The 24,988-nt window shown below is 39.7% G+C and overlaps 1 protein-coding gene across 3 annotated transcripts in view; it reads left to right on the top strand.

Annotated features, from left to right (window-relative positions):
* The first annotated feature begins 627 nt into the window (after positions 1-627).
* Positions 628-24,988, top strand: part of KIF27 (kinesin family member 27) — a 40,469-nt gene continuing 16,108 nt past the window's right edge. For all 3 annotated transcript variants that reach the window (XM_063421837.1, XM_063421838.1, XM_063421836.1), the window contains exons 1-12: positions 628-877; positions 2,304-2,701; positions 4,640-4,840; positions 6,173-7,110; positions 13,851-13,994; positions 16,917-17,123; positions 19,020-19,195; positions 19,575-19,708; positions 20,249-20,329; positions 22,238-22,443; positions 23,308-23,505; positions 23,859-23,972. In XM_063421837.1, the coding sequence (XP_063277907.1) occupies positions 2,404-2,701; positions 4,640-4,840; positions 6,173-7,110; positions 13,851-13,994; positions 16,917-17,123; positions 19,020-19,195; positions 19,575-19,708; positions 20,249-20,329; positions 22,238-22,443; positions 23,308-23,505; positions 23,859-23,972 (2,697 nt within the window). In that variant the 5' untranslated portion in view covers positions 628-877; positions 2,304-2,403. The remainder of the gene's footprint in view (positions 878-2,303; positions 2,702-4,639; positions 4,841-6,172; positions 7,111-13,850; positions 13,995-16,916; positions 17,124-19,019; positions 19,196-19,574; positions 19,709-20,248; positions 20,330-22,237; positions 22,444-23,307; positions 23,506-23,858; positions 23,973-24,988) is intronic.

The following is a 24,988-nucleotide window of genomic DNA, read 5'->3' as shown; positions in this document are numbered from 1 at the left end:
GGAGCTCAGTCCATGCAAGGGAGGGAGGTAGGAAGGGAAGAGAGGAACCACAGAATCATCTAGGTTCGAAAAGGTCTCTGAGATCGTGTTCAACCTGTGACTGAGGATGACTTTGTCTACTAGACCACAGTACTGAGTGAGTGCAACCTATGACCCAACCCCACCTTGTCACCTAGACCGTGGCACTGAGTGCCACATCCAGTCTTTCCTTAAACACCTCCAGGGACTGTGATTCCACACCTGACTGGGCAGCCTGTTCCAATATATAATCAGCCTTTCTGAGAAGACATTTTTTCTGATGTCCGACCTGAACATTCCCTATCACAGCTTGAGGCTATTTCCTTTTCTACTGGCAACCTACTGTTGCCTGTGAGACGAGACGAACGCCATCTTGCTACTCCTTCCTCTCAGGCAGATGTAGAGAGCAGTAAGGTCCCCTCGAGCCTCCTCCAGGGTGAACACCCGCAGCTCCCTCGGCCGCTCCTCACACGACTCGTGCCCCAGAGCCTTGCAGCTCCGTGGCGCCTCTCCGGACACGCTCCGGCGCCTCGCCGCGCCTCCCGGGCGGCGCGCCGGGACCGGGGCAGAGCGGAAGGGGCGCCGGGAGCGCGCGCGGTCCCGCCGCGGGGGCGCGGCGCGCGCGGCCGCGGCCGGCATGGCGGCCGTTGCCTAGCGCGGGCCGCAAACAGCGCCCGGCCCGCCGCCGCCGCCGGCTGCCCTCCGCCGGCCCGGGCCCGCCGCACCCTGCGGCCTCCGCGGCCCCTGCGGCTCCCGACACTCACGCGTGATAAGATCCCGGCTGCTCCTCGGGTTTGGAGACGCTGCAGACGCGGAAAATCTGCCGGGCCGCCCTCACAGCATCGCTGCAGGCGAAAAGGTTGGCAGTATGTCTGCCTCTGCCTGACGGCAGCCGCGGGCGTCGACACCCAAGTATCGCTCTAGCCTTGACGTACTGGGAATAGTCCATATTCCCACGTTCTCTATTTACCAAATAGATCCTCGGGAAACAGGGCTTCGCTCTCACACCCGGGACATGGTTTGTTAATTTGTGTTGATTTGTTTGTTTGTGTATTATATAACTTTAAAAAGAGAGGAGCAAATGTTGGCACTTCAGAGCGGCACAGCTAGGGGGTAAAACAATAATGTACCCAAGTAACTAAACTCAGTTATCGATCAAAATGTGGTTTTAACCACCATGTGTTTTTATTAGTATGTTTATGCATCTGTTTCTGATTGCTATGACCCTTATGATACAAGTTTTGTCTCATTCTCATGCTTTGCTTACTTCTTATGCACAGTCAATAAAACGGGGCTTTTCTGTTTTCAAATTTCAGCTGTGGATAACCACGTCCTCAAACTAAAAGGAATAAAATGAAATTCAAAAGCTCTTCTCTTTGCAGCTGTGAGACAGCACTGTTTTAAGCTATTAGTTTTTGACAATCTTGAATTTTGGGGGCTTAGCTGATTTCTGTCAGTTTAGTAACACAGCTTTCTTGAAGACAATGTGTGTTAGAGCAGGAAGTTCAGCAAACTTTACCGTGCATGACAACGTTTCTCAGAATTTGCAACAACAACAGAAAAGATGTGTGTGGAATTCCATGCAGATTTTTAAATTCTAGTGAAAAGTAGCTGTAAGAAAAGGCAATTCCTTAATATTTACAAGTGTGCTACTGTGCGGTGCTTATGCTGTAAGAATGAGTATACACCAGGCAGTATAAAGAACCAGGATGCTAAAATTATGATTACTAAAAAATAATTACATATGTACTTAAAGTTTCAGATAAAATTCAGAGGAATGCTTTACAGGTAGTAAATAGATACATTTAAAACCATACTTCTATGTGCTTGTTTAGTTAGAAGTGTTCGGTGCTTGATAAGCGGAAGAGGGTATTGAAACGTATGTATATACAACTTCTGGAGAAAAAGGTTTTGTGTGACTGATTGGTGTTGCCTATGCAATATCAATGCAAGAATAGGAAAATAAGAGGATCCATTGTAAGCCTGTGCTTTATCAACCGTGTTTATTAAGAAGCTCTTACAATATTGTTGCTTTGTATGACTGTGTTATATTCAAATAGGAAATCAGGCAACTTTCAGACTTAAGTCTGCTAGCTTGGAAATTAACAGATGCAAAATTAATTTATGAATTGATTATATAGTTATTAGTAGAGATGCATTTATATCAGGTACTTTTCAAGATTGTAATGGTGCTTACATGTTCCCTAGAAAATCTCAGCTTTCCACTTCAGGAGATTCATTCTTTTATTATGTATTATATAACATGGAAAACTTTTTTTTCTTAGTTGCAGACAACTAAGGTGAATGAGGTGAACAGAGCAGTGGTAACAGATTTCTCCTTGACTTTATGAATACTGAGTGGTAATCACAAGGGTGGAGTCTGGCATGGAGGAGATCCCAGTTAAAGTTGCAGTCCGAGTCAGGCCTCTGCTTTCCAAAGAAATACTTCATAACCACCAAGCATGTGTCAGATTAGTTCCAAATGCTAAACAAGTTGTCATTGGAAAGGACCATGTCTTCACTTTTGATTTCGTATTTGGCAAAAACTCAACCCAAGAAGAAGTGTACGCTGTTTGCATTAAGCCTCTCCTAGTGTCTCTGACTGAAGGATACAATGCTACAGTGTTTGCCTATGGACAGACTGGCTCTGGGAAGACTTACACCATTGGCGGTGACCACATTGGTAGGTTACAGAAAGATTTTTGGTTTTGGGGTTTTTTTTTTTAATCGCTATAAATATTTATTACATAGCAGATGATGCTGCAGAATGTTAAAGACAAGGAAAAAACCTGTAGTAAAAAAACCCCAAACTTCCAAAATTTATTTGATGATTAAAGCTCTAAAAACTTTTCCATAAATTAAACTATACCAAAAATATCTAAGGAAAATACAATTTGTTAAGTGTTCCTTCACATTCCACATTTTAACATGCAACTTATATTAGAATTTTTTTTCTGAAATGTAGTGGTTTTGAAAATTTTTGCTACATTTATCTTATCTTGAAAATTAGGCACTTAATTGTGTGCTTGCTCATTTTGTGTTTTGTTTGCTTTTTTGGGGGCTTTTGAGAGAAATTTCTGTGACATCAAAGAAATTTATGATTTAATTCTTCCATATGAATATAAATAGAGTATTGTAAATATCTTGATAGAGTCTTCCTTTTATTTGGAATCATAGGATACCAGAATCGTTTAGGTTGGAAAAGACCCCTAAGGTCATAAAGTCCAACCGTTAACCCTGCATTTCCAGGTCCATAACTAAGCCCATTCCATTAGTTGACCACCAGTGAAGAAATTTTTCCTAATATCCAATCTAAACCTCCCCAGATGCAACCTGAGGTAATTTTTTCTTGTCCTGTCGCTTTTTACCTGGGACAGGAGACTGACACCCCCCCTGCTCCCCGTTACACCGTCCTGTCAGGTGGTACGTCTGTCTGTGTCTGTCTGTATATGGTCTGTCCTGAGCCTGCTTTTCTCCAGCCTAAACAGGCCCAGCTCCTCAATGCCCCTCGGTGTCTTTCTTACAGTGATGGGCCCAGAGCTGAACACATCATTCGAGGTGTGGCCTCACCAGTGCCGAGTACAGGGGGACAGTCACTGCCCTGCTCCTGCTGGCCACACTACTGCTGATACAGGCCAGGATGCCCTTGGCCTTCTTGGCCACCTGGGCACAGCTGGATCATGTTCAGCTGCTGTCACCAGCACCCACGGATCCTTTCTGGCTGAGCATCTTTCCAGCCATCCTGCCCCCACCCAACCTGTTGTGCTTAGGGGGACTGTTGTGACTCAAGGGCAGGACCACACACTTAGCTTTGTTGAACCTCATACCTCAACATAAGCCTCTACTGCTTATTGTTGTAGCTTCACTTCTATTCCCTTCACTAGTAGTTATTTTATGTTCCTATAAGTACCATTGCTAGCTAAGTTGTTTTGATGTCACAGTCTAAGGCTGATCATAGTTCTGCAATTGTAATTGTAAAACCTTTAATTTAATGAATATATTTACTAAATTATTGTTAGATAGGAAGAACCCATTAGTTTTTTGCTAAAAAAGATTCTTGATATTGTTTCACAGGCAAACAGCTTCCATAGCCCTAGATAAAGAACACAGATTATTAACAGAAGCATTGTCCTGTGCTGAATATTAAAAAAAAAAAAGTAGAGTTTGGCACTAGTGCTCTATGCCTATGAAAAAATAGGAAATTACTGTTAATGTTGGTCATAAATCTTATTTCACTAGGTAACTGATATTTTTGCTTTATATAAGTAGAATTTATAGTTTCTCAGACCCTTGAGATTTCATTGTTAACCATATTGAATATGGATAAAGAAGAAATCTGTACTCTGAAGAGTATAGTTTTAAAGCAGATTCCATATTTTTAATAACTTTCATGACTATAAAATTATATAATTTAGAACTTAGATTTGAATCCTAGTACTGGATGCAAACAATTCTGACACACACACACACAAAAAATTACAAAAATCCTTGTGAACAACGAGCTCTTCAGATTCCTTAGTGTGTTGCACTAAATATCGCAGGCTTCTCTCAAATTTCAGTCTTTGTAATTTATGTGACAGAATGACTGTAAGTCTCTTTGACATTTGTGCTTATATTTCAGCATCAATTGCAGTGGATGAAAGGGGCATAATCCCACGGGCTATTCAGGAATTATTTCATCATATTTCTGAACATCGTAATATTAACTTCTGTGTGAAGGTATCCTATATAGAGGTTTACAAGGAAGAACTTCGAGATTTGTTGGATTTGGAGACCTCTGTAAAAGAACTACATATCCGAGAAGATGAGAAGGGAAACACAGGTAGGATTCCAGCTCTCTTAGAGTTTTGGGTTTCAGTTTGTGTCCAAATTATTCTTGCTTTCTCTTGAAAGTGCTTGTTCACTACTAATGAATAAAAGGGGAAAAAAAGTTAAAGTTTCAGAATATAAACTCAGTTTAGCTGTTTGGAAACAGTTTGAGATTTAGATGCCTGTGAGCAGTATAGATGTTCTACTATATGGATAGAAAGGGGAACAAATGGTAAATACACAATTATTGTTTCTGCAAGTTCTGTGTAGAAACAAAACAGTGTGTGATTCTTCACTTCAATAAATATTTTAAGATTAAACCATTGCTTCTTCAAAATTACTATCATTAATTCAATATGATAAATATCTGCTCCCCTTTTACAATGAAATGAGTGGAAGAGACCACTTCATTAAGAAGAGGGAGAGTAGATATTTTGAGAGGCTTCGAGATTAACACTTGCCCTATAGGTATCCTGTTCACCTCATGAAAATGCTAGAAGAATCCACATCAGAGGTATTTTATTTTGAAAGTATCTAATCTGTTTTAGGTTTGGCTTTTTTTTCTTTATACTCTAATTGTTGTGCTTACTGTAGTATTATTATACTGTTATATTAAGCTGTCATGAGTTTTTGTCTGTAGCTGGGAGAAAGCACTAGTTTAGCACAAATTTTGGTATCAATATAATTGCTGTAAAAGGATCCCACAATATATTTTAAATTATTTCTTTTCTTCAGTACAGTTAGAGTCAGCTTTAATAAATTGTGCTAGGACATTTTCCATCTCTCATTAAAAGAAAAATACAACTAAAAATATGATTAGTAAGATCACTTGATAGAAGTATAATTACACTTTATTAGATTACTAACAGATACCTGTCCCAAAGGCCCAACTATCTGCACTATTCAAAAAAGGAAGTTTTCTTAGTACAGTCTGGGACTAATTTTTCTAAAAACTTCATAGTTTTAGTCTTTTTTTTTTAACTGGGAAAATATCCTTTGAGGTGGCTTTGCTCATACTTTTTCTAGCTAGCACTACACTGTAAATTGTAAAGGTAATATGTAGTGTGTAATGTATAAATGAGTTGTGTCTTGTGTCTAAGATATTGTTTCAAATGTTATGGTACAATATACCCATACATTAAATATCTGCAGGTTTCGGATGTGTTGTACTTCATGCTTTTCACATATTGTATCTTCTATTTCTATAGCTATATGCTATGACCTCATAATAACACAGGCTTGTATGTTTCTCTAATACATGTTTATAGTTATTGTTGTAAACTTTTGCTGAAGAGTTTAGAATGAATTAAACTATTCTTACTTTCACATGTGTTGGTGTTTGAAGTGATTGTCGGTGCTAAGGAATTCCAAGTAGAATGTGCAGATGAAGTGATAAGCCTGCTGGAAAGTGGCAATGCAGCTCGTCACACAGGCACAACACAGAAGAATGAGCACTCTAGTCGATCTCATGCCATTTTTACCATCAGTATTCGTCAGAAGCAGTCTGCAGAGTATCAGAAAAATACTGATGTTGCACAGGATTTGATTGCTTCAAAGTTTCATTTTGTGGATTTGGCAGGATCAGAGAGGGTAGCAAAGACAGGAAATACTGGTGAACGCTTCAAAGAATCAATTCAGATCAATAGTGGCCTCTTGGCCTTGGGAAATGTCATCAGTGCCCTTGGAGACCCAAAAAGGAAAAGTGTACATATTCCATACAGGGATGCTAAAATCACTCGTATTCTGAAAGACTCCCTTGGAGGAAATGCCAAGACTGTTATGATAACATGTATAAGTCCATCCTCACTGGACTTTGATGAATCTTTAAATTCCCTCAAATATGCCAACAGAGCCAAAAACATTAGAAATAAACCAGTTGTAAATTACAACCCAGAAAAAGACCGAATTGATGAAATGGAACTTGAAATCAGATTGCTTCGGGAAGCTTTGCAGAGCCAGCAGGCCAATAATCAGCATTTACACGACTTAAATGAAGAAAAAGCCCGTATCAGTTCACTTGAGGAGCAGCTCACTCGCCTTCAGGTTCAATATTTCAGTTACAGAAATTGTGTAGATGAAGCCTTCCCCTTTCTGGTTGATTTGAATGATGATGTTAGCTTACGGAGAAGTCAGCGGGACAGGTTGCAGAGCTGGATCACTATGGTACAGAAAGTAAGGAAGGAAGCTCTCACCATTGAGGAAACTGACACAGGGACTGAGACCAGCCCAGTACCACATCACATCACAATTCTTGAGCTGAAGAGGGAACTAAAGAAATACCAGGTATTTAATTATAAGCTCTTTATTTAAATGACTAAGTAAAAAAAGCAATCTGCCAAAATTTGAACTCAATTTTGAAACATGGAAAAATTGTCACCTGTATTTAATTTGACAATTAAATTTAATTTACAGTTCTATATAATTTGATTTGGCTAATCCCTGGGATTTAGGTTTATTTTAATGGATGTTTGAATACACAATCCGTGACAACGGAGATACGTGAAGTAATGTAATATTTCCTCTAGTCAATTTCAAGATGACTTTTGAGGCTGAGCTGTTTTATCTGTTAGATTTTTGGTTTTAGCTGTGCTAGTATGCTAGATCTGGCTGGGATGGAGTTAGTTTTCTGTATAGCATCTCTGAGGGTATTGTGTTTTAGATTTATGACCATAACACAGTAATGTTTTTGCTCTTGCTGAACAGTATTTTGTACAGTGACAGGCCTTCTGTTTTTCTGTCTGTGCCCCCCAGTAAATAGATTGGAGGGTGCATGAATAGTTGGAGACACAAACTTGCAACAAAGCAGATGATCTGAACTAATCAAAGAGAGATTTCATACTACATAACGTGATGCTCAGGAATAAAAAGGGAAAGGAGGAGGTTTAGGGAGATTAGCTGTATTTTGCTCAGAACTGTCTGGGCATTAGTCACCCTGGGAGGTGGTGGGTGATAGCTTTTGCATCATCTGTTTTGTTGTATTTTCTTTCACTCTTCCACTTCATCATCACTTAGGGATCATCTATCTTGACCCACAAATTTTCTTGCTTTCACTTTCCCTTTGCCCTTCCTCTCTCCTACTAGGAGATGGGGGTAGGGGGAAGTGAATCAATAGCTCTGTGTGCTTAGCTGCCTACTGGGGTAACCCACAACAGTCTATTTTGGAACTCAGCCTGTGGATCAAGGCTTTCAAGATAATAACAGATTTGATTATATTGTGCTAGACTAAACTTGTAGCTGCTAATACATGTTTAGTTAAGATGTTGAAAGACTGTTGCAGGTCATGAAACTACATATTTGCTCTGGGTGCTGATTTGTATGTGTCCTGGAATATTTAGATACTTGATTCCTTTCTAGCCGTACAACAGCCTCCAAGAATCATTAATTACTATTTTCAGATTTTGCTGCTTTGTTTCCTTTTTATCACTTTGGTTTCCTTTGCTTGGGAGAGCTATGACAAAACACTGACCATCAGCCTAATCTGGTTCTAATCAGACTGTTCATTCTGATGTGTTATGATCCCAACTTCCATTATTGTTCGTAAAGTTAAAGAGCCATTTCAGATTGCCACACAGGAACATGCTCTAAGGTGATCTGGGGTGTCAGTAGCACAGGGGTATTGTATTGTTGGCTCTGACAGCTTGTGATTTCATATCTGAACAGGCTCATTAACCCATCAAACTAATAGGTCATTTGAAGGAGTGAAGGTGAAACACAGTGACTTCTATAGCTGTGTTGGATCTGCCCCATGCCTATAGAGTCAGTGTCCAGTGCCCTTAGAAATGCAAAAGGTTCTGGTCTAAACACCCATAAACAGGATTGTGGTGGTCTGAGACTGAGAAGGTCTCTTGGTTTGAGGCCACAGAGACACTAAACCAGAGACTGAACCCTCAACTGTAATAGCTGATCTTGTAGTAAAGAAGAAACAGTGGAAGCAGAGATCAAGTTAATAAGAGAAGAAGCAGCTCCTGCTCATATGAGGAGAGAGGAAGAATCAGAACAGGCAGCCTGTTCCACAGAAAGATAGGAAAGGAAAGAGACAGAAATCATAAGAGATAGAAGCAACTTGGTCCCTATCCATGACCTAGCTGCTAGATAATGTGTAAAGATTTTGCCTGACAAGATGAGCTAATTGCTACCTGGTTGCTTCAGAGGTGGAATAGTAGGGCTAACAGTCTGGAACTAAAAGCTGGGATTCTTTGCTAGGGATTGTGGGATTGACAGAGGGATTGGAAGAAGGTCAGCCACCTCCAGGTTGCAAAGGTGACTCCTATTGAACATGAAGACAACATACTCTGTTAAGGAAGATATTATCATCTGGTGAGGCGTGCGGACTGCCACAGAGAAATATGTTTAATGTTTGAGAGAATTAGAGGTGGTGGAGGTGGTCTTCAGTGACATGGACAATAATCAGGCCTCAAAAGATCCAAACAATATAACTGCACACAATCTGAATGGCAGAAGTCTGTACAGAACACACAGACGTCATATGACAGCAACCTAGTAATGCTGAATTAGGCTGACTGTGTGGCACCAGCTTTTTATGGAACAGTTTGCTAGTCCTATTAATTTACTCAAAAGCTCTCCTTGCTAAGGGCCTGCATCTCAGCTGTGGAAAGATTCTTACACAAGGTCTAGAAATTCAAAAGATAATGGGGATAATCTCTTCACCTCCTTGCTTGGGCAGGCCAGCATATTGGCTACCATGAGCAGGAATTCCTTTGCTTAAGGGAAAGGGAACCATGGGCCCATGACACATCCCATCCTACAGTTCTACCTGCATGACTGTGAAAAGGATATGAGAAGTGGGGCAGTGGACCTATTTTGGTCCTGGAACTTTGCAGGTAAAGCAGTCTGTAAAAAAGGGGGGAGGCAGTGGTTAAAAGGAATCTTCCAGAAAAACTACTGTTCCAGTTGCTGCCAACAAATTCCTGGGATGCAGTAGACCCCTTCCTCTTTCTGATACTGATTCAGTGGACTTCTGGCCCTGTGGGTTTGAACCCCATGCTTCTACTGTGTATTACAATCTGCTCTAATCACAAAGGGGCAAAGCGAATAAATGGAATAAAATGTGAATAAAATGGAAAGAACTCTGAGGTTTGAGTATTCCCTGAAATGAGATTAAAATCAAATGAGATTATATGTTGATACGTCAATTTATGTTGATATGTCAATAAATTGACATATTTTATTTAACAGTAAAAGAGGCAAAGAGAAAGAAAGGGAAGGAAGGAAGAAAGAAAGGAAGGAAGAAAGGAAGGAAGGGGGGAGGAACAAAGGAAGGAAGGAAGGAGGGAGGGAGAGAGGGAGTGAGGGAAGGAAGGAAGGTGCGGAAGGAAGGTGCGGAAGGTAGGAAGGTGCAGAAGGTTTGGAAGGGAGGAACGGAGGGACAGGAAGAGTCACAGAGACAGATTAAGTAGAAACATACCACCCCTCCATGGATCTTAATGATGTCTTACTGATCATCTGGTCTTCTTGGTGGTGAGGGTCTCCCACCAAAAACATAGTATTCAATGGATTAATATGCATTTGGGCCAGGAGGCCCAGGTGCCTCCCCTGGGGAAGCATTTGACACTGTCCCTTGAAAGACTTTGGGTCAGTTGCATATTTTGTGCCATGTACAGTCCTCTGGTGTGTGGTGGCAGGTGCATGGTCTGGGGAACCCTTCAGGGAGGCATTTTGCTGGGCCTTGACACCCCCTTAGCTGCCCCTCATGTAAATGTTCTGTGGATGTGAATTTCCTGGAGTGAGGGGTCCTGCAGCTGAGCTAGTCTGCACAGTGGAGGATGGGTGTTCACTGCCTCTGACCAGAGGTTTTCACATGGACCCAAACCTCTCCTCCCCCACCCTTTGGTGGAGGGGGAGTTTGTGCAAACCTGGCAACAGGTAAGCCTGGGGCTATGGCCTCCACTCTGAATCTGCTGGGCTTGGCTCTTCTGTGAATGCTGACCCAGCCTGATCCGTTACTTGCTGTGCCCGAGATGCTTAGTCCAATAGTGTCACTTTTATCTCGAATAACCTTAGTCAGTTTAACTCACAGTTCAGAGTTTCAGTCAGGACACTCATTCTGTGGGTTTTGGTGGTGCAGCTTCATTGTGCAGTTTTGCCATAACATGCAAAAATCCTTATGACAATGTTTGAACCATGAGTGATAACATTTCCGTCTCTGACACCATGGAGGGACTGTGCTGGTCTGCTGTAGGATCATACAATTCTTTTAGCCTGGGCTCCTGTCCTGAGTGGCTACTGTAATCAGACAGAACCCACACCATGTCAGTGCACATTTTATGGGTATTTTACAGGAGTAGCCTATAGACTAAAGGAATGATATCTCTGCATAAGTCAAAGCATGAGAAGGGAAGGAAGGATGGTTTATAATGTTGCATTGGATAGTGTGTGGCTTGACCATGACATAAATGATGTGGAATATGAAGCAGAGGTTGTACTAAATCTGACTGGGATGGAGTTAACTTTCCTCATAAATGCTTTCAGGGTGCCATGTTTTACATTTCTGTAGTACAATCTGATAACCACCAGTGTTTTAGGTTTTGCTGCAGAGTATTTGCACAGCATCAGGGGACTGACTATCTTTGTCTGTGAAACCAGTGAATAAATAGGCGACTGCACCCAGGGACAGGAGGAGTACAACCAGGTAGATGGTCCCAGTCAACCAAAGAGATACTTCACATCATATGATGTACTCAGAAACTGTAAGGGGGAGGAGGGGGATTTAGTTATGTTAGCTGTCTTTTTGCATAGGAGTTAATTGGATCAGGATACCCTTTTGAGGCAGAAAGTGATTTGTTTTGTGTTAACTAACTACCTTTGCATTACTTGTGTTTTCTCTGTTCTTTCACTTCACCTTCACTTACTGAACAATTTCTGTCTTGACTGACAAGTTTTTTTTCTTTTACTCTTCCTTGGCATTGGGGGCTTGGAAGTGAGGGAGTCTACTTAGTTGGGGGGAAAAGAAGAGGAAGAGGGAAAGAGAGAAAGAGAACTTTCTCTTCTCTTGGAAGTGTGTACTTAGTTGCATACCCTCAGCAGTTGTCCTGTGAACCCAGAAATTGTTTTGAATCCTGCAAATATATTACTGTCGGAAGTATTACAGATATAATTACAATACAGATATTTTCAAAGATATCTGTGAACTCACAGATAACCCAGGGACGAAGTTTTGCAATTTTTGTCTAATATTATCTAATACAATGTATGTAATATGCTAGTCTGTCTAATATTATGAAGTTTCAGACTCATCTCTTATCTTTTAGTGATTTCCTTAACTGTATTTCTTCAGCTATGGTCTCTCAAAACCTCCTGTATTTCTTTTGCCATTGCTATGCCTTTAGCTGTCTGAGTTTCTAAACTATTTGTGGATTTCTTTGTCTAACCGCTTTCAACATTTGCTTTTGTGCTAAACATCAACTTTTGCTTTTTGATGACATCACACTTCTTTGTGGTTTTCCAAATGAAGTGAAAATTTCAAAACAGCATCTGGGAGTCTCAGCATGCAGATGTCCCCTGAGGATCCTGTCATACTGGTAGTGCCGAGAAGCTGTTTCTGTTATAGCAGATAATAGTCCTAGAGATGGGGAGAAGAGCTCTCAGCCTTCTGAGAGCACGTCTCCTAACACAACTGACACATGATCAAATAAATAATTCCTTTTGGAAACATCCCCATATACATTTAGGAAGTACATATATTTGATGTGCTGAGTTAAAATGTTGACTGTGAACATAAAAAGAAAAAAAATGCAGATTATTGTACAGTGAAAATAATCTCCAATCAAAATTAATTTTATGACTTAAAACAACTGTACACTAATTGGAAACTGAGTGAATTTCTGATGCCAGATGACCAGCTAAGAGAAAGTAATTTGAGTTTGTCATGTGTGGAAGGAGGCAGTGCTCCAGTAAGTTAAAATTTTGTAATGTCGACACATTTTTAGTTTGCAACCAAACTGATAAACCTATAGATTGTTATCAGGCAATTGCATAAACAAATTTTGTCTTTTCTTTGTTCTCAAGCAATCTAAATCACAGCTTGTTTTTTTCCTTCTTGATTTTCTTCTGTGGCTTGTTTTAAACCTCTGTTTCCCAGGTTCAAAACAGTGTAAAAGCTGAGCTTAAACTTAATTTACTTTAAACTCATTTCCCCAGGTGAGTATTCCATCTACAGCCAGGAAGAGATGGTTAGAGAAAGGCTAAAATAAATGAGACACTACAGACTCTAGAGCAGGGTTTGCATATGGATAGATTTAATAACTACTAGTGGACCTGTTCTTGTCTGTACATATACATTTGTTTGCTAGTAACTATTATTGCCTGAATAATGCTGTCTTACATGATATTAAAATACTGGCATAGTGGGCTGTCTGTACCTAACACCCAAACTCATTCATATCTCCACCACCAGCTATCTCCACTTTCTCTCTAGTCTTGGAGAGAAAAAAATAGGAAGAGCAGGAATGAGAAGGTTTGTGGGTTGATGTAATGTTTCAATACTTTGTATTTGGCTTCAGCAGGCTTTTTGGAAGAGTAACAACATTTGGAAGTCTCCATCAATAAGTATCAGTTCATTCACAAGTACATATGAAGAAGCACTCTTGTGATTTCTTTAATCTTTAGACTATTATCCAAGTTGTAGATTGAGGACAACTGATCTATTTTTTTCATTTGAGAAGTGTATTAATCACAAGAAGCTGTGATCTTGCTGCTACATGTAACAGCATACTAAAGAGAATAATTGAATTTAATATATACTTCGATAAATTACCTTTGGTTGTGAGTATATTATTTCCTTTGGAAGAATGAAACTTGTCCGAACAAAATCAACAGATGTAACAGAAGTGAAGAAATAGGTGCTAGAAACTGCAGATAACCACTTAGATAATTTGCTATATATATCTCAAGACTTTGCAGTTATGGTCATGTCTTTTAACAACAAATGAGGTTTTATTTTGATTCATACTCCAGTTGTAGGAATAATAATGTCCCTTTTGCCCAGCTGAACTTTTATTATCTAGCAGGTACTAGTTATGGATGAAGAACTATTTAGCCAGAAGAATCGTGAAGTGCAGACACTGCAGAATCAGATAAAGACATTACTGCAGGAAAAGGAAGAACAACAGGAATTTTTAAAGGATGCTCAAGAAACACAAAGATTACAGGTATTTTTCCACTGGTACACTTTTATCTGTATTGAACAATTCTTCTAGCATGTGAATGCATTCAACAGGTCCCTCAGATTTTTTTTTTTTATTTAATTACCAGTCAATATTAGGGACATTTTGTTGTAATTAGAGCTATTTCACTGAATGAGGTGGGTTAATCACAGTAATGTGATTCCTGGAGACTGTATATGAGCCTAGCTGTGCCAGAAGCCTGCTGCGTAACTTGAAGTGAACTATTCATGCTCTCCTTGCTTCCTGAAGCATAACACACAACCCTCTCCCCAGATATCTATCATTGTTAAGGAGTTTCAGGACAATTAATAGATTAGGATTTGAAAAACTTTGAAAGATTCTTTAGAATTTAAAAAAGACTATACAAAAAAAAAGATCCTACAGAATGCTTTCATTGAAAGCTGTATAGGAACTTATTTTGTTATAGCTTTATTAAGAATTAGAGTATTGTCCCCTTTTGACTTTATAAGACAGAATTCCATCCTAACTTTATGGTAATTTATCGTTAGAGAAAATTGAGTGACACAGTGGAAAGGGAGGTAGTGACAAAGAGGCTGGTTGCCTCTTTCCTTCTGTAGATCTTCAGATTGCTAATAAAATTATGGTGGCTAGTATGTGCATAACATTTCAAAGTTGAGAAGGCTGCAAATAGAATAGCTAATATTCTGCTGATGTTAACTGATGTGGATGGCAGATAAGTTATTATAAGGATTCTTAAAGAGAAAAGCATAAACATGGAGAGCTAGTGCTCTTCTCCTTATTATAATTTTTCTCCTTTTTCCTTTTCTTTGCCGATGGCTTGGGGAGTCAGTACATGAAAGGTAAGTAAACTAGTCATGATCTCTTTCCTTTTTCTGTCACTTTCTTTCTTTTCTGTCACTTCTGGCTAGATGTTTTTTTAGCCTGCACACCATAGCATCAACTTTTACTCTGATGATGCTTATATAAATTTTGGAGGATATAATGTAGCTGTCACAGTGTAGATAGAAGGTTATTTAAGTATCAGAGACAGGAAGAAAGCTTGAGAGCTTTCAGGCAGCATTTTGGCATTTAGTTCACTAGACTGCCACTTCTATTTAAAAACTTACAATGTAGGTCAGATAAGGAAAAGCAAGTGCTTCTGTCAAATATTTTACACTGTATTCACAGGCATATGTAATTTAATGATACATGACAGAATAAGGGCTTTTAGAGTAGCAAGTATGAGGTAGGAGGTAATAAATGTTTATACACATACGTATTTATGAGATGGGTGTTACACTGTGGAGTTGTATGTGCAATTGTGTTATACAAATAGCTTTAAGATGGATCAGTTGGCACTTCTTCCAAAAAGATAACTAATAGGATATTTATATATATATATTCTTATTTCTATGACATAGGAATAATATATATTGTATTCCAACACAATGTCAACTTGTAGTATGTGTATATTTGTGTTTGGAAGGAACTTTCAATCTAAGATAACAACACAATGAATGAATAAAAGCATGTACTTGAAGTAGAAGAATGCAGAATGTATCATGAGCTATTTTTGAACTTCCCTGTTGTTGCTAGGCCAATTTTTAACCATACTTCAAAATGAATCAAAAACAATAGAGTGAGCTGAAAATGGATATAATCTTGGCCTTATGGGTGAATCAGTTTAGATAACATAAGTATTTTGAACAATATATGGAGAATGCTGTAGCAGAAATAGGTAAGGTCTCCAAACCAGCATTATCAACAAACCTGAGACTGGGTGGAAGAAATGCAGCAAGTGATCCTGGGATCATGTATATGTTTAGTTCATTAATACAAGTAATCTCTAAAGTACAACTGTTCAAAGTGGAAGAGGAAACCCATATACATTTTTAATTAATAAAACTCAACCATAAGTTAAATTTGAAAATGTTTGTTTAATTCTCATTTCTCCATAAACACACATATAAAGCAAGCATGAGCTCCTAATTATGTCATCCACTTCTCACTAGATGCCTAGATAGGCTAATGTAACTAAACTGGGTGAGCTGGCTTGAAAGTAAGCCAGTGGGAAAAGTGAAACCCACACAATTACCTCGAGAGAGATTTCAAGTCAAAGTTACAATTTAATAGAAAGGTTAAAATAAATCTAATGATACATATTAAAACTGGCCTAGACCCATAAACCTGTGGTTGCAGTCCTGTTGAAGTGATGGTTGCAGTCAAAAGTTGTGGTCCTCCCCTGGATCCATCCAGGTGTAGTAGGGGTCCCAAGTCTCCAGATGTATATAGTCAGGTTCAGGGGAGAGTATTCAGCATCTCTCCCGGGGCACACAGTTGCACAGTGGGAATGCTGTAACCCTGTGAGTCATAGGATATTTTTGGGAATCCTTGGTGGTCTAAGTTGTTACCCATTATGGTGGTGCTATTGAATCCATTATGGCCATTGGCAGAGATGACCCCCTTAGGATTGCTGGGACTGTGCTGGTGCTTCCCCAGGAGGAGTTAGCACTGCAGAGTCACTTGTGAAGAAAAAGAAATACTCCCTTTCTCACAGGGTTTGGCTCTTCTCCCTTACCTCATTTAAGACACAACTTGTAGCCTGAGGTGCCAGGTGTGCATCAGGAATCTTCTGCAACACACAATTATCAGTTGTCAGAATGGCCTAGAATACTCAGTTTGGTTACACCCTAAATTGGCAGACTTTCTGTAACCCAGGACACCAGGGGTAGGTCTTTCTGAACAAAAATGTGTCTAAATTTTACTGGACTTGCGGGGGGGGTAAATCTGAGACTGATGATATGTCATAGAATTCTCAGTTCATTGCCCTGCAGCATAATTTAAGGTCAGTGGGTGATTACAAGATTCATGACCTTTGTGAGGAATTAGAAGTCATGAATATGATACAGAGCTCAATTTTGCTTTTGTTTTTTTTTTTCCCGTGAGACTGAGAAAATGGTGGAACAGCAAATGCTCATTGATCAGTTAAAATTGAAGTTAGAGAAGTTTACAGATGTGAAAACTTTAGATTGCCCAAGTGCTTATGAAGATAGGCCAGCTGTCATGGCATTTGCTAGGAGGCCCTACAGTGTCCCAGTCACAAAAAACCTGCTGCACCCCCTTCACCTGCCTTCAAGGACAGAGATCCAAAAGGTAAGGTCTACCCAAATTTTCCCCCTTCTACTTTGTAATGATTACAGGCCAATGATTAAACACGACATGATAACATATGGCGGCTTTCTCAGATACTGCTGCTTAACTTCCCACTTGTCATGGGTTAGCACTGGCCAGATGTTAATGCACCCATGAGTGTATGTTTTTCCTAATGAGCTACTGTGAGATGTGGTCAAGAACAGAGCAGAGCAGGCCCAAAACTTGAAAACAGAGAACAAAATTTTATTACATTACATAGGAACAGAAATAGAAAGGAAAACTCTAAACACACACACAAAACAGAAATGAAACCTTACCAGAACATTTCTTCTCCTCCCCCCGTTTCCACCCCCTACACGTTACTCTCCATGGACCAAACCCTTGGGTTTTAAATCAAACAATCACCACTCAAAAAAACTAATCTTCAACTCAGCAAGGGAGAGAGGAGCCTCTCTCGCACCACAGACTACTCCTCAGAAAACACAGGTCTACCCCTTTCCATGTCACCCATGGCACCGCCCGGAGAAGTCTGCCATGGTGACACTCTCTTTTCCATGTCTAGTGCTCTCACCACTGTCCATGGGCCAAAACTGCATACAGGGCTCTCTCTTTTAAGGATGCTTGCATGCCGAGCTCTCCCCATTTTTCCCCTGGGGCTGAGGGTTCCAAGAGCAGGTCTCCCTTGAGGGCAGAGGGCGCCACCACACCCTCCCCCTCTCTTCTCTGTTCTCTCCACTCTTACAGTGCCAGTCACTGTAGCAAAAGCAGGGCAGCCGTATCCACCCAAATGCAGTTTATGTTCAAAAGAGACTTGAGTTCAGTCTATGGCTGACATTATGCAAGAAAAGTCCAGCTCAGAAGTCAATCTTCTTCAATTCCCTGCCCATAGGGTTCTTTCCAATCATGCTTTATCATCTCGGTTCCAGGCTGGTTTTCTTTCTCTTCTGCCACTAGCAGACCACTAGCCATGAGAATCAATGTCTGGGAAAAAAAAATTTCCTTCTGCCAAGCAAGGGTTAACAGCTCCCGGCGGGGCTGCAGGCTCAGGCACTCCCACACTCGGCAACTCCCACCTTCTCCCGGAGGGTGGGGGGAGGGGACACACGTAAGGCACCTCCACAGTTTTCCACCCCTCCATCCTGGACGGGGCCAGCTCAACTCCAGTCCTGTCCACTCTCTTCTCCCCCAGGGCCCCAGCTTACTTCAGCTCTGCCACGTGGTTCTCCTCAGCCCAGCCGCGTGGCTCCCCTCCCCCACCCAGCCCAAAGCTGAGCAGGGGAGAGCAGGTGTTTCCCTGCTGAAACCCGAACCCAAAAGAGGCAGACCTTCTGAGAGTCTTTGCTTTTAACCCCTTGTGTCCTCGGAGGTGTGTCCAACCCCTCAGTGGCCACTAAAATACCAACGTTCAAACCTGACCACTGATTGGTTTGACCACAGCCTCTTGAAAAAACACTTCCCCTCAAACCAGGACACCACTGAAGACTCTGAAAAATTAGTTTTCTAACATTTATTTATGTTACAATTATCCAAAATATTTAGGCTTGAAATTCCTACCTACAAGTGCTACGGCTCTCAGGTTTTTCACCCCTCAGCTGTATTTCTGGAGGTTCTGAGGGTTCAAGTATGAGACATTAAAAAAAATGAATTATTATTCTTACCAATATGTTGAGTACATGGGATAATGAATTGCTAACAGTGCCCTCTTTGACATTTGGAACAACTCCTCTAGGCTCTTGCAAAATCTTTTGTTACAAAAGGTATTCAGAGTTATTACAGAAAACCTGTGTAATTTTGCTTATAAGCTCAGGTGGTGAAATATTTTTTAAAATATGAGTAATGAATTACTAAATTGTTGCAAGTATTTTTACATCACTATTTTCATGTGCTTTTTGACAGGGGTATACCAGCCCCCCTGTCTTGTCCCTGGCCCAGATAATGGCAGAATTCCATGTTCGCAGACAAATTATACTGAGCAAGTTAGAAGATCAAGATAAAGTCCTTCACCACCACCTCTCTGATCAGAGTGATGAAGAAGACGACAATACAGGGAGTGAAGAGAAAACCTCATATAAGTAATTTTTTGTTCTTTAACTTTTGTTACAGAAAAAGGTGTAGCAAAGGTAGTATTACTGCCTAATCCTTTCATGATATGAGACCACCTGTAATGATACTTACAGTAAACCTACGGGACCAACTGGGCATACTGCAAAATAAGTTTAATATATGTAGGTTTACCAAAGATTGCATAATCCTAGCTTGAGGGTCAGAATCTATCTCGAAGATTGGGGGATTGGGTGATGGTATCTGGGAAGTGGTGTGGATGAGAAAGAAAGTATAAATGCTTTTGTAAGTCTGAGATTCTTCTCTGTTAAGATCATCTACTTTGCATGATGCTTAAAGAAAAAAAAGTCCCTGTGTTTGCAGAGTAGCATGTTTATCATTCTTCCACAGGCATTCCATAAACCGAACATGGACACAAAATCACAATTCTCTATGCTTCCTTCCTGATGTAAATGACATGAAGTGTCATATAGACAAGTCTGGTGTGTCCAATAAATCTGTGCTACAAGCTGACACAACCACAGGTATAACGGAAGTCATTAGAGCAAATCTTACTACAATATCAGAATATGCAATAATGGCTTTAGCACACGTAATTAGTTTTCCCAGCAAAATACGTGTATTTGTTGCAAATATTTTTGGTTATAACTGAATGTAGGTTTTCCAGTTTCTGTTTTTCTTTCCCATTCTGAAACTGATGTTAGTAACCTCTAAGTGATACCTACTAGCAAGAAAGTAGTTCACGTATCAAAAAGCTAGTCAGATATAAATCTTTAGTATTGTTTCAATGAAAGAAAATGTATGCTATTATCTTACCAGAAATACTGAAATGGTTTCTGGAATATTTTTCAGACTTAGTGTCTTGAAATTCAAGTGCATACCATCCTTTTTTTTTCTGTTTAGACACACGGTGGGGAAAAATACCCTGCTCCCTTCTCTTCTTTTGATTCTTGTACTTCAGATGGAAGAACTGCACACAGGCAATATTGCAAAGCACTACCTTTTGACTACAGAACCTATTCCAGACTTTATAACTCTATTTTGCTTTGGTTTCTTTTCTCAAGGTGAAGAGACTGACAGCCTCCAGAAAATCCATGTTTTTAACATGCAGGAGTTTAAGAATTCAGAGTTGACACTCACTGAGGGTGAGCAAAAAATAAGAGAACTTGCACTTAATATCAAAAGGAAAGAGAAACTTACTAAGGAGTTAGTAAGAACAGATAACTGACTGCTGTAGGGATACTGGATACTGTAAGGAATGAAAACAATCAGAAACAAATGAAAAGGCACAGAAAACCTGAACTCCTGTATGTCTTAGTTTCTACATAACTATCTTAGACAAGAATACTTTTAACAACCTAAAAATCCATAAATTGTGCTAATTACTTGCTATGATTGCACTGAACATTTTGATTACAGCCTACTATGATAAGAAGATTATTTTTTTAATATTTTTTGTTCTTTGTTGATTATTGCTTTTATCCAACAGCAGTGTAATTTTTCATTGCATGAAAACGTAATGTAATATATGTTCAGTGCTACTGATCTCTTTGTAGCCATGTATTGGTGACATAGTGTCTGGGATAGGAAAAAAGATACATCACTGTATCTTCTATGTTCTATAACAGTAGAGAAATGGGAGTCAGAAGTGGATAAAGGAAAAAGTCAGTGTCCCTGGGACCCCACATTCCTTACACATCTGTCCTGATACAGAAACTAGCCTTGTGATGACAGGAAGGATCTCTTTCCTCAGCCCCTTCAATCACACTCTTCTCCTTTGCTTACCTTCTCTTGAGGTGGTCTGAGAAAGATTCTGTGCCATCCCAGATTGCCTGAACAGGACAAGTCACAGAGTAGGAACACAATCCAAGATGATTTAATAATTATTAAGCTGAAAGTTGAGTGTTGGAGTCTAGAACATCCCTCTGGCCACCCTGGAGGGTTTGGAGACCAGACAGGGGGGTCTGGGATCTGTACAGGGGGGTCAGTTAGACCCACACAGATCCCAGGAGGACACTGACTCTGATTCCTGTCCATGGGAGTGAACACTCACATGCGGGAAGAATCACAAATCCTAAAATTTAAAATAAGTAGTGGATGGTTTATTATAGAGTATAAATATAGAAATTAGGATTCTTAGCATATGGGGCTGAAGAGACAAGATGGAGGAATTGGGGAGTGGCCCTTGTCTTCCTTGTTCTTGCTCTCGTCCCCCATCTTGTGTGGAGTTGGGTTTTAGAGATTGGTTTAGAGTAGAAATGACATGTTAGCATAGGTAGTAGGTATTGGTGAAATTTCGTAAATAAAAAATACATCTCAGACTGTGGTTGGGTCAGGGGTACTGTACATAAGGTACGGGGCTCTCTGATCCGCCCAGTCTGCTGGGCCTGTCCTGCTCTGCGGAGACACCTTGCAGAGCTGAGAAAGAACTAAGATAAGGTACCCTGCCAGGGAAGTGCCTGGCAGAGCTGAAAAAGGACTGAGATAATGAAGAATAAACAACCTTGGAAATGTGCACTGGCAGACTCCGCTTGTCGTCTCTACCTCTGGTGTGTAACACTTAGGGCAAAGAGAAGACGAAAAACCTTATTACCTCTGGGAACAGCAACCCAGAGGAAACTCCCAGAGAACAGCAACCTTGGGAGAACCCTTATTACCTTGGGGGTCAGCAACCCCAAGGAGAATCTCAAGGAAACAGCAACCTTGAGATTGAGTAATAAATAAATGGCATATTCTTCTGAGAAAAACAAACACAATTATTAAATAGAGGATAGCCAATTTGCCAAAATCTACAGTGGCAGAAGAATTTAATTCTGGCACTCAGATGGCACTATATTTTGTGGCATGAGGTAATTCATGAACTGTTTGGATTTAGCACTCTCTTTATCTCCATTTCAGAAGGGAACTGTAGGTTCCTTTAGTATTGGAAAATGTGTCAGAAATTACTGACTTAGCCAGAAAAAAGCAAGTAATGTTTCAACTCCAAAAGTGAGTATTATACTTCAACTGATTATCATGTTGGTTTTAAACTATTTGTATATGCTGTCTTTAAGGTCAGGATGCTCACTCTGCAAGCAGGCAGTATTCTTTGAAGATAAGTAAACTTGAGCAAGAAATTGAGCAGGCCAAAAGAGAACTGGCTGAAACGCAAAAGCAGCTTCAGGAGCTGAACACTAAAGAGCTGAGAGAAATTCCTGAGAAAGTCATGTTACAGAAAGAGTGCCAGAAGAAGATGGAAGCAGCTAAGTTGAAAGTGCAGGTATTTCTGATCTGATTATTGCAAATCTCTGTCTCACTGTCTGAACCTTAGCATTTTGCTTTTAAAATTCTTACACACTGGGAGCTGGTTGGATTGAAGTAGCTAGTGAGAAACTTAATACTATTATACTCAATGCACTGGTTAATATCTACTTGGTTAGATACACAAAATAACTTCTTGGTATGTAAGAAGCTAAGAAATTATTGGGAGATGTGAGCTGTCCATACATCATTATATATAGTCCAACAGAAGACCAAGAGCGGGTATTCCAAATTTATTACCTGCTGTAAATAAAATTGATGTTTTATGAAAATACTATATAAATTCTAGCTCTAACCAAATCCCTGTGATACTTTGCAAGATCAGGCCCAATACAGGCGTATTTGTTTGACACTGACCTTCTAAGTTCTGCTACACCTAAGTTAGAATTCTATATAGGGCCAGCTTAGGTGCTCTGTGCCTCTCAATCCTAGAATGGCAGGTCAGAAAAGTTCCATACAGAAAGAGGTAGTTTGCTTATTGACTTGAGCTCAGGACCAGCATTCAGGCACCAGCATTCTGGTGCCAGCATTCTGACATCCTTGGGTCTCTACAAATTTTCCAGAACTGTGGTTTCTGCTAGATTTTAGTACTTTCACTATATTGCCAAACATGAACCGTACCTTTTCGTGTTTAATTCTGCCTATTCCAACTTTACCAGATAGCTCAGAAACTACAGGAATAACAAGTGATTGGGCAGAAGTTAGTAAATCTTGCTGACCCTAGGTATTCCGTGAAATGAAGAATGAGGTTAAGTCATATAGTTACAACTTGTTTGTTACAAGTTTGCCTGCTCTTAAACTGAAATTTGACATGACCATCCAGACCTTACAGAAGAAGCAGCAAGACACCAAGAACTTGGCTTCATTATCTAACCAAAGTGAGAGAGATGCAAGAGAACTTGAGCAGAAAGTAGCTCAGATGAAGCATCAGCAATCCCAGATACAGAAGAGACTGTGTGAGGAGAGTGAAAAGAAGAAGCAACTGGAAGCAGAGCTTCAGCAGGACCAGCAACAAATTAAAGTAGGATTCTTCCTGTTTCCCTATGACAAAGATTAGGATGAATAATTTTTGCCCCTGCTTCCCCAATAAATTACGCTATCAGGCTTTCCCTAATTTTCAATAATGACTTAATGAATTTCGTGATAAATGCACCAAAGAAATTGTCTATAAACATTTTACAATGATCTCCATTTTGCCTTTCTCTTTCAGCTTTTTTTTTTCCCTTTCATTTTATTACCTGATGTCTAGTTCTGAATTGCAGTTTATAAATAAATTAAGGGTCAGTATTTCAGATTATAGCTTGTGGGGACTCTCACACAAAATGTATTTCACTGACTAATGTAGGAAGAATGGTGCTTTTTGTTTGTTCATAGGAACTTCAACTTAAGATGGAGGAACAACAGAAGATCCTTAAACTCAAGGATAAAGAAATTGCTGCTTTTAAAAAGAAGAAAAATAACTCAGTGGGAACTCCACAGAAACTACAGGTAGTTAATCTATTCCAAATATGTGTGACCTCTGAAATAAAAAAGCCTTTCTTCATCCCTAGTCATCTATTTTTGTAAACTGTTTGGAAAAGCAGTATTCCATCATAGTTTTGTCTTCTTTTTTTTGCTGTAGCAAAAACTGGGAGTAGAGCCTAGAAGTACTCTACTCTTTTTGAGTGAAAGAAAGGAGGGCCTTTAGTGTGTTCTAATATTTTTTCCCCCCTTATAATTTGTCAAAAATACTGATTCACAAACTTCTGAATTCAGCAGGTTTGGTTGTCTGGTAGGTTTGAGAGTGATATTGATGTGCTGTGTTTTAAGTGTTCCGTGGGTTGTTCAGGTGTTGTAATTTTGTTTTTGTTTATACTCTTATAGATTACAGTGGTTTCTGGTTTTGGTTGTTGATAACAGGGTTAGAAAAGTATGTATCCTATGTAGCAATACCACCTATATTATTTCAGATGTGGACACTGGAATATGAATTGCCCTAAGTCTTTAAAGGTGAAAAATTTTAAAAGTTAAAGAAAGGAAACATTTTAGCCTTAACAGGAATATATCCACTGATAAACTGGCTTCAGAATAAGTTTATAATGGACCATGCTTGCAGGATCAGAGCTGTCATTTACTGTCTTTTATTTTTTCAATATCATTATTTCTTGTCACTTAAGTGTTTTTCCACAAAGAGCTATTTTTGGGCAGCTAAAAAGCAATGAGGATGGGCTAGCTGAATTCTCATGGTTCTAAACCTATGTAAACTTAGTTGCTGTGCTTGGGTAGATGACATCTATTTATATAACTAGTTTTAAAAAAGATATTCTTAGAAAAGATACTACATCCAACACAAGTTTGTTTATATGAGATGTAGCAATGTAACATTGCTAAGGCCCCTTTTACGTCAGTCCAGTTTCTGCCTTATTCTGAGTAAGGATTCTGAGAAGAAGAATACTGACATTAGAAAAGTTAATGTCTTCTACAGTTTTATCAGTAATTCTGAAGAAAGTTAAAACATCACCTGA

This window comes from Prinia subflava, chromosome Z (genome assembly GCF_021018805.1).
Source record: "Prinia subflava isolate CZ2003 ecotype Zambia chromosome Z, Cam_Psub_1.2, whole genome shotgun sequence".
Lineage (NCBI taxonomy): Eukaryota > Metazoa > Chordata > Aves > Passeriformes > Cisticolidae > Prinia > Prinia subflava.
Note: the sequence above shows the minus strand (reverse complement) of the source record. Positions and strands in the feature narration are given on the sequence as shown.